At 49.1% G+C, this 13,452-nt stretch overlaps 2 protein-coding genes across 2 annotated transcripts in view; both read right to left on the minus strand.

Annotated features, from left to right (window-relative positions):
• Window positions 1-1,244, minus strand: part of UNC119B (unc-119 lipid binding chaperone B) — a 7,736-nt gene extending 6,492 nt beyond the window's left edge. The window contains exon 1 of the mRNA XM_009642875.2: window positions 1,181-1,244. Within this exon, the coding sequence (XP_009641170.1) occupies window positions 1,181-1,244 (64 nt within the window). The remainder of the gene's footprint in view (window positions 1-1,180) is intronic.
• A 5,872-nt stretch (window positions 1,245-7,116) lies between these two features.
• Window positions 7,117-10,724, minus strand: MLEC (malectin). The gene is made up of 4 exons (XM_009642825.2): window positions 10,547-10,724; window positions 9,030-9,206; window positions 8,813-8,870; window positions 7,117-7,437 (listed from the first exon to the last, which is right to left on the minus strand). Exons 1-4 carry the CDS (start codon window positions 10,709-10,711, stop codon window positions 7,208-7,210), a joined length of 630 nt encoding a protein of 209 aa, XP_009641120.1. The 5' UTR covers window positions 10,712-10,724; the 3' UTR covers window positions 7,117-7,207.
• Between the last annotated feature and the right edge of the window lie 2,728 nt (window positions 10,725-13,452).

The following is a 13,452-nucleotide window of genomic DNA, read 5'->3' on the forward strand; positions in this document are numbered from 1 at the left end:
CTGCCCCCGGGGCCGGCAGCGCCGTGAGCCGCCAGCCCGAGCCCCGCTCCCGCAGCCTGGAAGGCGGGAGATCACAGCCTCGCTGCACAGCGGGGGCACCTGGGGTCCCCCCTTAATTAAATCACAGTCTGAACCCCATGGTGCAGCAGGTAATTACAGAGAGCGGGTGTCCCCCAGAGAGCCCTGGTCTTTTGGGGGATGGTGGCAAGCACGGGGGTGCCATGGGGTGCATACCCCACTGCTGCCCTGGCCCGGGGGCACCCCAGCCGCTGTCCCGGGGGAGCTGGGGCCCAGAGCCAGGCAGGGACAGTGACAGCGCCCCGTGTCCCAAGAAGGGTCGCCCAGGGAGCGCCTGTGCCCTGCCACGCTCCCCCAGGGTCAGCCAGTCTCCCAGCCCTGCCACCGTCACCCCCACCCCAGGCCTCCCAAAGCACACATCCGAGGGACAGTGGCAGACACTTGATGGGTCTCCTGAGCCTGGTGGGAGGGACTGGAGATGTGCCATGAGAGCAACATGTCAAGGAAAGGATGTATTTCTTCCCCAAAAGAGGGGGCACCCACCAGCCTGTGGTAGGCACTTCAGAGCTCCTAAGAATCACCTCCAGCCTCTTCAGGGAACCAGGGCAAGAACAAGAAACATCTGCATCCTCTTTTCATACTCTTTTCAACACTCAACACGCTCAGGATGACTGGAAACAGAGCGAGAGCAGTGGTTAGTGACGGTTGCTGCTGCTTGTAAGCAGCACACGCCTGCTCCTGCCAACCGAATGCAATTTCAAATAAGCCTGCCCACGCCAGTGCTACCAAATCCTCCTCGCTGCATCAGGTTTGGTGCCTCCATCCTGTGCCCCAGGAAGGACAAACTAAAGGCCTGGGCTGTCCAGAAGAGCATCTGCTCTGCACAGGGCCAGAGTCCCTTGTCCCCCAAGAGCAGGTCCCTAGAGGAAGAAGGTGCTGCTTCCTCTCTGCTCCAGCTGCAGCCCCTTCTGACTGCCTCTGACGCAGTTTCAGGCTGAAATCGGGGCAGCTTGCAAAACCCCAGAAGGTAGATTACATCTCTGGTGTTCCTGATCTGAGCAGGAAGCAACAAGGTCCACATCAGCACTTTAAGAGGATGTTGCACTGTTGAACTTGCACTTAATTGCCCAAAACAACTGGCGAGAGAATACTGGAGCTGTACTGGGAGGCAGGCAGCGGCAGGCAGAGGCTCTGGGCTGCAGCAGTGGTGGGATGTCAAACTGCATCTCGGCAGCAGCCTGCAGTCCCTTCCGCAGTGCAGTCAGTCTCGGCCTCCCACACCACGAGCAGTAAAGCAGAGGGGGTTCCCCCAACCCCACCACTAGGAAAGAGGGACCACCTCATCCAAGTGACAATATAATTTTGTTTATTTTCCTTTAACACACTGCTGGTTAAAACTGCCAGACAGTAGATTTCAGAACATTCCCTCAACCAAACATCCTGGGGAAATCAAAAAATAAAACCGCTACCATGTACCAAAAATAAAATAACCCACCCGCACACCCATCTTTTCCCCCAGACTAGTCCTTGCAAAGCCAATGCAATCAGAAATAGACATCTGTGCTTTTCACCCAGGGCCCAAGCTTGCTGCAAAACAAACTAAAAAAAAAAAAAAGTCACTGCAAGTTATAACACAAAGCAATGGACAGTAAAATAAAACAAAAAAAATCCTCCTTAAAAAGCCTTTGTACTGGCGACCAGTACAGATGGAGATGTCTCCCCACACTGTTCAGCCTTTACAGACAACTTAGACCTGCAGCTTCAAGTAGTTTGTGACATGTCCTTAACGCCAACAGCACGCGTCACTTCCACGCGTCCCAGCCTACGCAGCCAGGCACTATGGAGCAGTGGGACCATTTGCCAATGCTAAAAGCTGCTACGCCGATGGGACCCAACCATCACTGTCACCTGCCCAGCATCTCACAGCCCTGGCTGCTGCCTCCGGGCACGAAGTACAAATCCTGCCTCTGCTCTCACATTCTCCGGGGCTGCTTTACCAACCTGGCTGCTTCCTGAGTGGGAAAGCCCTGAACACACGAAGCCCCTGCAAAAACTACAAAAAATTCAAGCCCCTACTTGCCAGCAAGTTTCCAGATGCTGCCTCACTCCAGCAGCCTAGCTCAGGAGCTGTTATAGGGTGACAGAACAGCCGTGGTAGCATAGGCAAGCACATCCCCGCTACACGTGACTGGGAACAACTCCAGGGCAGAGATCCTGCGTTTCCTAGATTCACACTCTCCCCAGTTAAACTGGTTCAAGCTGTACTTTGTCCCTTGCCTTGAAGTCTCCATCACATAAGCTCTTTAGCAGGGATCTCTAATGCTTGCAAAAGATTATTCACATTTTTCTAATCAGCCAGCACTGTTTCTAGGAGGATAGAAAGCACTTCTGTTTTGTTGATTTATTTTTTTTTTTTTTAATAAAGCACTTCTTGGGGGAAAAAAAAATCAAAACCTATCAATAACCTGCAGTAGCACCCCACTGATCAGCCTGGGGACAACACCACCACATCCCTCCCCCTCCCACATCTTCCCCTCAGTCTCCAAAAATAGTATTTAATATACAGCAATAAACTCTGAGCAAGCCAGAGTCCCGGAAGACATGGACCTGCTTTCACCTCTCTTGCCCAGCCCAGCACCATTTCAATGTGGTTGCTTTCATACTCCTGGGACAAATCCATTCAGATCCAAGGTGAAACACACATGCTCCAGCCCCGCTGGGCAGCGTGCGAAGCAGGGGTGCAGCACAGGAGGCCTATTTGTGCAATCACATCTCAGCCTTCACAGCTCCAGCCTGATGTTGTGTTTGTGCCGTTGAGAATACTTGTCTGAGCCTATTTGGGACTAGCCAGTGAAGACAGACTGGTGGAACCAGGCTGACGTTAAAAAAAGCATCCTTGAATTGTATTAGACTTTGGCATTTGTTGTGGAGATGCAGAAGCGCCAGTAGGTAAATTAGCTCAGTGCTGGCCCAGCTCCCATTTCCCTTGGATTCTCAGCAAGGATATTTTCCTCCCTGCCATACAAGCGCAAGAAGCAGACGGATCTCTCCCACATTTGAGCACCAAACAGAGCCTGATACACTTGGTACTTCGCAGCTGCTCAGAATCTGCCCCATATCAAAGGCTGAAGTTGCTCTGCTGGTCCTCTCCCTCCTCCTGCTGTTTTCCATCAGACAGCCCTGTTCAGCCCAGACTTCCCATATCAAGACATTTCCCTGGCTGTTGCAATCCCATATCAACTTAAAGGAAGGCCAAGGGACAAAGAATGGATCTCTGCTCCCTGTTGAGACCCAAATAGTGTAGGGCAAGCCTTCAGCAAGCAAGTTTGGGGGGCAGGACCCCCCACGCCACACTCTGCACCCAGAAGCTGTAAGCACCATACAACTACCAGGACCCAGCTGAGACTCACTCGGCCCTGAACTGCACAGACACACAGGCACCAGACTGTCTGGAAGTTCCCCATCCTGCCTTCAGGAGATTTCTGGGTGAGACCAGACCTGAAGGAGCTCTTCCAGTTCTTCCATTCCCTGCTAGGCTTTTTTTCCATTGACCTCAAGGGCTGGAAGTAAAGATACTCGCATTTCTCTGCTTCAGCTGTGGCATCCAGGGACAGTGAGACAGTCCCCAGCTGATCACAAGGGCAGGGAATGCCTGTCCCTTGGGGAAAAACAACTCAGAAGCTCCTTTAAAAAAAAAAAAAAAGAAGCTTCTTCAAATAGACTTTTATTCAAAGCCTGAGACAAAGGCACCAAAAATAGACAGGAATTCATTTGGCTTTCTGCTCACTGCCACCTGGGATACTCAAAAGGGTCAGAGCTGTTGTTTTAGTCACACACACGGAAGGGGAAAATGGCCTGGCTTAAAGCTACAAAAGGAAGAGCTGATGTGGGGGTAATTAAAATACGCTTTGGAACCACTACCCTGAGGCTGGATCCAGGCCCAAAACATTATCGACGGTGTCATCTCCCCTTTATTAAGTGGAAGCTTTATTAAAATTGCGTTATCTGCCCCTCTCTACACAACTGCTCCATGAATCAAGCCAGGGTCTTTTCTGACCCAGCTCCCCACACTGCTGCATAGGGACATGCGCTTCATCTGCCTGCTGCTGGCTGGAGGCAACAAAGCACAAACAGGCTTGTCTCTAACTGGTCTCTGTTAAACAACATCTTGGATATTTTATCAGACACCCATGCTGGAAAGCTACAGCCAACCCAAACTTTTTCTTTCCCTCTTCAGGACCAGGTATCTCATTACACCCATCTGGCTGCCTTGCGGGTGCCAGACAGAGATGACAAGGGGAACCAGCCTAAGAACGGCATTCACAACAATGCTGACGGGGTATCCCCTACCACCCCCCTGTGCTCCCACACACTTTGCTTGAAGGCTCCTTCAGGGGCAACCTGAGAGAAGGACCAACAGGAGAGGATGGACCAACAAGGAAAACTGCTCATAACACCATAACCAGGCTCAGGAACCTTCCAACCACCCAGACACCAGTTTTGTAGTGACAAAAATGGAAAAGAACAGAGCCAAAACATCTAAATTGAAGCCATGAAGAATGAACTATTCCTCCTCCCTATTCTTATTCAAATAAGACAAATTCATTCAAACTGAGAAACTGGAACACAACAGATCACACCCTGCACAGCCTTGCCTTAGGTTGGCTGATGGCACCAAATGGGTGCCCTGGCTGCCAGGAGAGGCAGGGATAAACTATCCTAGAAGACTTGTCTCCAATTTTTGCACACCTAAATGCACACCTCTTTTCTCATGCTAAGCAAGGTGCAGAGATTACTGGGTGAGCCACAAGAGGCTAAGTGATTCCCTGCTTCAAGGATGCTCAAATAAAATGCAACCTGAAAGGCCTGGAGGAGAGCAGCTCCTTACAGAGAAGCTTGCTTTCAAGCCCAGGTTCTTTGCTTAACAAATCAGCAGAGCTCATCCTTCTAAAAACTGATAAATATCTAAATGTCTCTGTGCTCCAGTTAGAGCAATCCCAAAAACACTGGAGAATCTCTGCAGGCACCATCACCGAACAAAACAGAGTTCCTATTTTATAGGAGATTTATAAGTACTAGGATTTTAACAGCAGCTAGAGGACAAAGCAGACAACTTCAAGCTTACTGCCTTTTCATCCTAACATTTGTTCTTAAGATCTGCTCTCTCTAAAGCCTGTCTTCTTGGGGTGTGGCTTCTCTCAAACTGGCTGTTACCACTTGTACAATTGGAGAGAAGGTAATTAAGGTCCTACTGCTTTCTTTTTAGCTCACAGACACAGAATTAGGGTGAGGCCTATAGCAGAAAGGCAAGGTTCAGTGCCACTGCTGTGCAGAGCACTGCTTTGACACCTCCCCCAGCTCCCCTTCTGGAGCTCATGAGCTGACAGCTCGTATCACAGCTTGAGGGTTAGGAGGAATAGAAAGCTTCAGCTGCTTGGGCCCAACAGAGCAGAAAGGCTGCTCCTCTGGTTTCCTTTCCGGAAACTAGGGAATTCTGCTGACCCTTCTTAGCTCAAAGAAAGGCTGAGCCACTGCAGGGGTTCAAACCTAAGAACAACCGCTAGGAAAACTCAGGCCCAGGGAGGAGCAGCAGCAAGGAGGACACTGCCTCAGTGCAGCTGCTCCAGGTAAAGAGAGAGCACTTCTGAGAACAGAGGTAGCATGAGGTAAAGTGTTCTGTGAGCCCAGAGCTCACCAGGATCGAAGCTGACCCGCGAGGACCCAAACATGCCTGGGCCAGATCCTCCTCCGGCACACAGAACATCTCCCTCCCACCAGCCAGAAGTGCTCAACTTGTCAAGTTGAGAAGTTGGGAAGGCAGCTCCTTGGGGCCTGCAGCTCTGGATCAGCAGGTGCAGCGAGGGCTTTTGCTCTGCTCAGCCTCTGTCAGGCGGGCACAGGCTCTGCATGTGGAATCAGAAGGCTCTTGCAGAAATATCCCTGGGGGAAGTGAGCGACCTTGTCTCCAGTGTTCTGCTCACTTCCAGATCTCTGGAGGGCAACAAACCACCTTGCTCTACAGTACTGAAACGTTGGACATCTGCCCCTTCACCACAGTGCCTGCTGAGCAAAAGGCCGAGCTAACTGAAGACACTAACTAACTCCACTGCGCTTCTCACCGCTTGCAGGCAGGCCTGGTCCCTACGACAAGGAATGAAAAGCTCACAGGGAACATCTGTGTGGTTGCTCTTCTGTCTTACAGCATAGGTTGTTCACAGTCATGGGGCAGGGAGGGGAGCTAACCATTATGAAGGCCAAGGAACAAGCCCAGAACCTCCTCTCTAGGTCATCTGATTCTCAGCTTCTTCCAAAGGAGAGGTCACTTGTTAGAAAGGGCAAAACAAGGAACTGGGCTTAAAATTAAACCTTTGGAAAAAAAAAAAAAAAAAAGGATATTAAAGGAAACAAAAGCCATAATCAATACAGAAAACAAGTGCATCTGATCAGACGCTAACAATGTCAGCCTCTCGCAGGCTACAGCAGATTCCTCTGCAATGGATCTAACATTACAATTGTCAAACTAGGAAAGTCTCTCCCAACTGGTGCAGCAAATCAGGACAGATAAATCCCTCTGCTCCTGGCACAGCTTGCACTCTTAGGAGGGGAACATCTCCACAGAGGCTGAGTGGCTAGCTGGAGTCTTGATATCTTTATGCAGGCGAGTACCATACATCATGTTGCACACATTCAGGGAGATGCTGAGCCAGGCTCCATCCTCCGTAGTCGTTAGTCACCCAACAGCACCACAACAATTCCATGCTCCTGGACAAAACGTGTACCCAGGCCTGGTTTTAGGAGCTGCTTTCCTTCTTAAGGAACCGTATTCCACCCAGCAAAGGCAGAGATCTTGCAGCACATGGCTTTCTCTCAGTGTGGGACATGGCCCAGGACTGCTAGCATCAGCTTCCAACAGCCCAATACACAGGCAACCAGGACTTTGTTTACTCTTGGATGCCCCAGGGAGGATCGGAGGCTGCATGTGGCATGAAGGGGAAGGCGAGGGCCTTGCTGCTTGCTGGCAGGGGGAAGGTAAGCTCCCTCTTACCTGGACCTGCTATTCATTCCAAATGAGTAATTTTTTTTTTTTTTTTCCTTAAATTATGAACAATATGGAGAAATTGAAAGCAACCATGTTTGGTCCAACTCCTTCCCTCCCAGCCCCTTGGCTGATGCTCTGTGGGGCTTGCTCTCACAATCGACAGAGGCAGAAGAGGGTAGGAATGAAGACACCAAAGGCCACCAATATAGGAAACATGAGGCTGCTGTTGTCCGAGGCATAGGGGTTTGGTGTGCGTGGGCCTGACTGAACCCGGTTCTTATTTGCCTGTTTTTTAACACTGGAGCCATCATCATATTCATCTTCATCATCATCTTCCTCTTTTTTCTCCAGACCCGGGTGCGGCTGCAGCTTTGGAACATCTGTTGGACAAGACAAAAAAGTTGCAAGGAGGCAGGATGTAACCTGGAAAATCACCCCAGTCATTCCATTCCCCTCTCCCTAATCCAGCATGCACACTGGCAACAGGACACCTGATAGCACATCAACACCATGGCAGAGCACCCCAGGAAATAGGAGCATCCTCCTTAACAGAGGATCACGCCACTATTTCTTTCCTCTGTGATGAAATAGCATCTAAAGACCCAGTCTGCAAAGAAAACAGCATCCATCCACCCCATCTACCTGTCACACAGGAGAAGTTACAGCACAAAAGCACACTTACAGCATACACAGATACTGCAGCTGCTCAGTGAGATCTAGTCAAGAACAAGCATCTGCTGCCTGCAGGACCAGCAGATACAGGTGCAAACAGGAATGGGAACGACCCTTTCCACAAATGGTCCTACCTCAGGTCACTTGCACCCCTCAACCCCAGACCTATCAGAGCAGCATGGCCCGATCCCACTCAAATCCAGTCCTCTGAGCCTGGTCAGATACCGCAGCTGCTCGGTGAGATCTAGTCAAGAACAAGCATCTGCTGCCTGCAGGACCAGCAGATACAGGTGCAAACAGGAATGGGAACGACCCTTTCCACAAATGGTCCTACCTCAGGTCACTTGCACCCCTCAACCCCAGACCTATCAGAGCAGCATGGCCCGATCCCACTCAAATCCAGTCCTCTGAGCCTGGAGCCTGAACTGCAGGTCCCCACACAGCAAGGTGCCACCCAGCCACAAGGTTATGCACCAAATCTTCAGCAACACTTGGCAATCCCTGACCAATAGTAAAGCAAACTGATGCTTTGGTCAGGGAGGGTTCCTAAATCTCCTCTGTTCAGGAGCTGGGGGGCTCCAACTCCAGCACTCACGTACAAAGAGGGTGATGAAAGAGCAAGGACTTTACTAGCACTCCCCACTGCTATCCAGAGGAACTGGTATCTGGGAAAAAAACATGGCCTTGTCCTCAAGCTGAGAGGGCAAAACAAAGCTCTAGGTACGAAACGCTTAACTACTAGCTAAAGACAAGTAAATTACTTGTCTGCAGGGCTGCTGCTGACATCCAAGGCCACAGGGAATTTAGACCAATCAGACATTTTCCTTTCTCCTCTATTCCATATGCAGGAAATCCTGAATCAAATTGATTTTTCTTATTCCAAAATTGACACAGCTTTGTGCACTTGGAGGAGGAAGCGGACACTACACACCTATTTCATTCTGCAACTGCACTCTGTGGGAACTTGCTGAGAGAAAAACAGTTTTGGCAAAGGTGGGTCAGCAAGAGCTATGATCTCATGGTCTGAGAAGCAACAGGCTGCTCTCCAACAGGGAAGAGCCTTCTGGCTCAAAAACTGCTTACCTTCCACTGTTCCTTGCAGGATGTATAGGGCACAGATTTTTGGATTGTCATAGTAGCCCTGGAGAAAGCAAAGAAGGAAGTCAGTACTGCAGCTCCGAGGCAAGAAATATTCCCCCCACCTACCATCACATCTCCTCCCCCAGCACACAGCTGCATCACATGGCTGGGGAAGAAGGGAAAAAGGAAGATCAGGGCTCTGCTCAGCAAAGCTTATTACCTTTACAAACTCAATGTGGAGTTTCCCCGTGAACGTGGAAACCTCTCCCTGGACACTCAGTTTCCCCTTTTTGATACTCATAGGAATGATCTCATCATGAGCTGTGCTGTGTCCAACTCTGTCAAAAATGTCCAAGTCCTTCACCACCACGTGGCCATTCAAGCGAACATCAAATACCTTCAGGGCAGAAGAAATGACAGAGTGTCAGAACAGATTCAGGCACGTGACAGTTGAAAGGGGAACAGAACAGGAAAGGTCTCTGCTTGTTAGGCACCCAGGACCAGAAAGCATTGCAGCATGCACTGTCCCACCATACATGTTCCACTCCCTTGGGAAGGTCTCAGAGCGTGAAAGCAGCCAGGTAAAGACACTGAAGCATTAACATTGCTTTCAAATATCCTGAAGTCTGCCTTCAACTTTTAAAATAACCCCTACGTCTGCTGTTCAGAACTGAGGACAGCACAATTTTATTCTGGTTTATTCATACTTTTCTTTCACAACTTTCTTTTACCTACTTGCTGAGGACCTGCTCCTACCACCCCAGGGTGGCTGCAGCACACCACACCCTAGGGAGTTAAGCCATTTCTAACGAGCAGCCTGCAGCAGAGCAGAGAAGAGGAAACAAGCTGGTGAAGTACAAAGGGTTTGAAGGAGGTAAAATGTTGAACTGCTAACCACATCTGTGAATTCAGAGTGAAAGTCCTCCTTGGGGCCATAATGACTCAAACTTCACTCAGCACCTGGGGAATCCCAGCAGAACCACATGAAGGAAGAGGAACCAAAGATGCCTCAGCCCTTCAGTTTAATCTGAAGCTGCTTTTTGCATCCACTCTGTAAGCCAGCCCCACCAGTTCTGTTCCCTGAAATACTTCTCTGGCAGGAAAGCAGCACAGTGCTTAAGGAGCAGGGCTCTAAAGAAGCTGATTGAGTCAGGGGAAAGCCAGACTGAAGCACACGCCACTTCTCTCCCAGTTTATCACAGGGCTTTGAATTCTTTGTGCTTCTGCTTCCACGTCTGTACATGAGGGATTTCAAGAGTGGGCAAGGATTATTCTTCTCTAAAGAGCAATAAAGAGAGTTGAATTTAACTCTGTGCTTTCAGGATCAGTTTGAACCAGTGTCAAATCTTATCACATTCGTAAAAATTATTTTGAGTAGGTTATTTAACCCAGATCACTTCCCCGATTCAGTCTATACAATACTTCCTTCAGCACAAGCATGCCATCAAGTCAGGAACAAGTGTTCAGGAAAAAGGCAAAACCACTTCTTCTCAAAGCCAGCACAACCTAAACAGATCATAAAACTCTAGTGCTAGTTACATTAGTTGCACGTGTTTGTTTGAATATTTTGTAATGCAATTTTCCAGGCCAACTGTGTATCTGGAACGTGGAAGAGAGCTCAAAGTTTCAGAGCCCGAGAGCTCCTTTCTCTAGCGTGCAAAGCAGCAGAGGCAACCTGGACACACAGCCCTAGCCAGGAACTCACATCAAAGAGACAAGCAAGGAGCTGTTGCTTACCTTCTGTTGAGACTGTGCAAAATAGACCTCTGCAAACTTCAACACCAGCACATAGTCACCCTCCTCTTTGATGGGAACTTCATAGCCAAAGGTTTCCTCATTGTAACGCTCGGTCTGGTACAGAATCTGATCTTCCGCGTTGGACCGCAAGATTGGCAGCTTCATACCGTAGTCAGAAGCTGGGTTTAAAGCACAAAACAGCGAGAGGAAGGGTTAATTTCTGAGGCACGTGGAAGAGATACTTTATATACTCTTCAAGTGCTTAACTCCCTCAGTGACATTAGCATTTATGCCCTCATCAGACCTGCCTTCCCCTCCTTGCTCTGACCAGGAGGAGGCACTACTGGAGCAGAGGCAGAGGTAGCCAAAGCCCCAGAACCTGGGTCCTGTGGAAAAACAGGTCTGGACCTGCTGCAGTCTAAGACACAGTAAACTCACTCGCACTGTTTCAGAAAGAAGAGTGTTTCACAAACAGGGCACAGAGCCAAAGGACTTGCCCATTGACTCTTGCTTCAAAGAGGAAAAACACTTCAATTACTTTTACAACTTTTTCAAATTACAAACTCTGAGTACAAAACCCAAAACAGTCAGAGTAGGACCGACTCGACTCATTTGTTCAACAGATTTGAAGTCAGCAGTCAATGGCGTCGGGCTTTAGAGACTCACCCTCCTCAAGTGAAAACCTGGGGAATGGCAGAAGGGTGGAAAGCATTAAGCATATCACAAAATCCTTTCTTCTCACCACAGCCATGCAATACCCGACAGCTTGAAGACAGGAAAAAGGAAGCAAGAACGATACACAAGGGTTTCAAGAGCACCAACAGCTCCATCAGCTGCTGTTCTCATGGCCACTCAGCTGAAATGGGTGCTGCCTGCAGTCATCTGAACAGCCCCCTGAGAAGGGCCCAAACAACATTCCCAAATGGGACAATAACTGAGAAAATAACAGAAATCTCAAAATTTACCTCTTCTCGGTCATTATTTCACCACCAGCCCTCAAAAGACCTTAATCTGACTTGACATTTTATTGTGTCAGGGTTAACATACAAATGCAAACTGATGCATGCCTCTAGAGCTCCAAATCAAGTAATTCCCCAGGGAAGCAAGAGCAGGAAGGAAGACTGTGGACACCATCTGCCCACTGGCACTTCAGGCAGGAGAAGTTGATCCAGACAAAGTTCTCTGCTGACACTTCTACCCTTATTTCCATGGGAACAGACACTGCATTGGCCAAGACAAAGCAAGAACTACTAACCCGGAGCACGTTGCCAAAGATGGAGCCAATGCAAACGAGTGAGAGGAAATTAATGCCAGTTCTTAGTCTCCTGTTTCACACAGGGCTACTCAAGCAATCTTCTGCTTCTCTTTACCACTCAAACCCAGGCGCAAAGGCTGAAGACTCTAATCATCAGAAATACAGGGGGTGAAAAGTTTAACCTGTCCTCCCACACGTATATTTCTGGCCAGCTACAGATTACAGCAATAGCAAACCAAGGACTCCACAGAAGTCAGCTCCTATTAGAGGAAAACCTGCACAGGAAGAAAGTCCTTTAATATCCAAGAAGGTTAACTGGAGAGGAAGACCTGTCACCTGCATATCAGTGGTCTGTTAACCGCTGTGGAAGCGAGCTTGATTTCATAGTGTGCTGACAGGTAGCTCACCAAGAGACAAGCAGCACACCTTAAGCTGCGACTCAACTATGTTTGGCACCTGGCTACTCTGTAATTGCCATCAGCACATTTTGTCCTTTAGGGCACAGCATCTGAACCGAGGCTTGAAAAAAAAAAAAAAAAGAAAATGTTTTAATTTGCCGAGAGGCAGGACAGGACAGCCCAGAAACACTGTTTCCTTCCAGTCAGCTGCATATTTCTGCTGTAGCCATTACATGCCTATCAACACAGAGAGGAGCCCAGAGTAAAGCAAACAATGGTGCAATAAAAAGCCATTGAGGGAAAAGCAGCTGAGAGCTCAAAGCTGTAGTTTCTTCCACTGTGCCTGGCACCACTGGCTGAAGCGGGATTACTGGAACACCCTGCTGTTCAGAGGAGACACCACAGGCTTTCCCCAAAGAAAGAGCATGTCACTGTACGCTTGAAAAAGAAAGTTGTTCAAGTCCACAAGGACATTCTCCGTCAAGTCGCACGCATGCAATGTCTGTGAAGGAAAGCTGACTTACAGCCATCAAGGTACCTTGTGTGACTGGGGTGCCAGCTTCCACAGGGGTGAAAAACTCCTAACAAACTGTATTAGTATTTAAACATGACCTCCCCTGTGTCCATTGTGCACAAACAGCTCTCCATTCGGGATGGCACTCATGCAGGGCGAGCAATGGCAGTCCTAGCTGTATAGCGCAGGCCAATCCTTACCATCCTACAAGGAAACAGTGGTTAAGACTTAAAAGCCAACAGATAGCTCATCTTCTCTGCACTCCACCATTCACCTGTAACCAACAGCAGGAGCAGCTCAGCACAGGTAACTTTTCAATACATTTGTGAGTCAACTAAGTTTTGGTGCACTGATTATCAGAAACAGGCAAAATTCATACAACCAGAACGGTTTCAGGGGAAGCAGGAAAAGGTAACCCAAGTGCAATACTAGTTCTCCATCCTGTCCTTACTGGTAGATAGGAGATTTTACTGATTCAGTAGCTAGAGCAGCTGATCATATCCCATCTGCCTCTACTTCTGTTTTTGTCCCTGCCTTGCTCTTGAACACCCTGCCAGGACTGGAGCTCGGCTGCTCAGCACAGCAGAGCAGCCTGCTGCACCTTCCTGCTGCCTGCACCCAGCATTCAGCTGTGCAGAGCAACCAAAGCATGTTTCACTTTCCGAGAGCACTGCAGGCTGGGCTTCAAACTGGCAGATCTTGCTGTGGAAACTGGGGTCTTTCAGTGGAAAATAGGAAG

The sequence above is a fragment of the Egretta garzetta genome, unplaced genomic scaffold (assembly GCF_000687185.1).
Source record: "Egretta garzetta isolate BGI_Z169 unplaced genomic scaffold, ASM68718v1 scaffold7, whole genome shotgun sequence".
Taxonomy (NCBI): Eukaryota; Metazoa; Chordata; class Aves; order Pelecaniformes; family Ardeidae; genus Egretta; species Egretta garzetta.

What these genes read in the sequence shown, in the direction of transcription:
- MLEC (XM_009642825.2), bottom strand. Translation starts at nt 10,711, where the DNA reads ATGAAGCTGCCAATCTTGCGGTCCAACGCGGAAGATCAGATTCTGTAC. An exon ending in TCCACATTGAGTTTGTAAAG is followed by an intron (nt 8,871 to 9,029) that starts GTAATAAGCTTT and finishes TGCTTTCTCCAG; the next exon opens with GGCTACTATGACAATCCAAA. An exon ending in CCTGCAAGGAACAGTGGAAG is followed by an intron (nt 7,438 to 8,812) that starts GTAAGCAGTTTT and finishes CTTGTCCAACAG; the next exon opens with ATGTTCCAAAGCTGCAGCCG.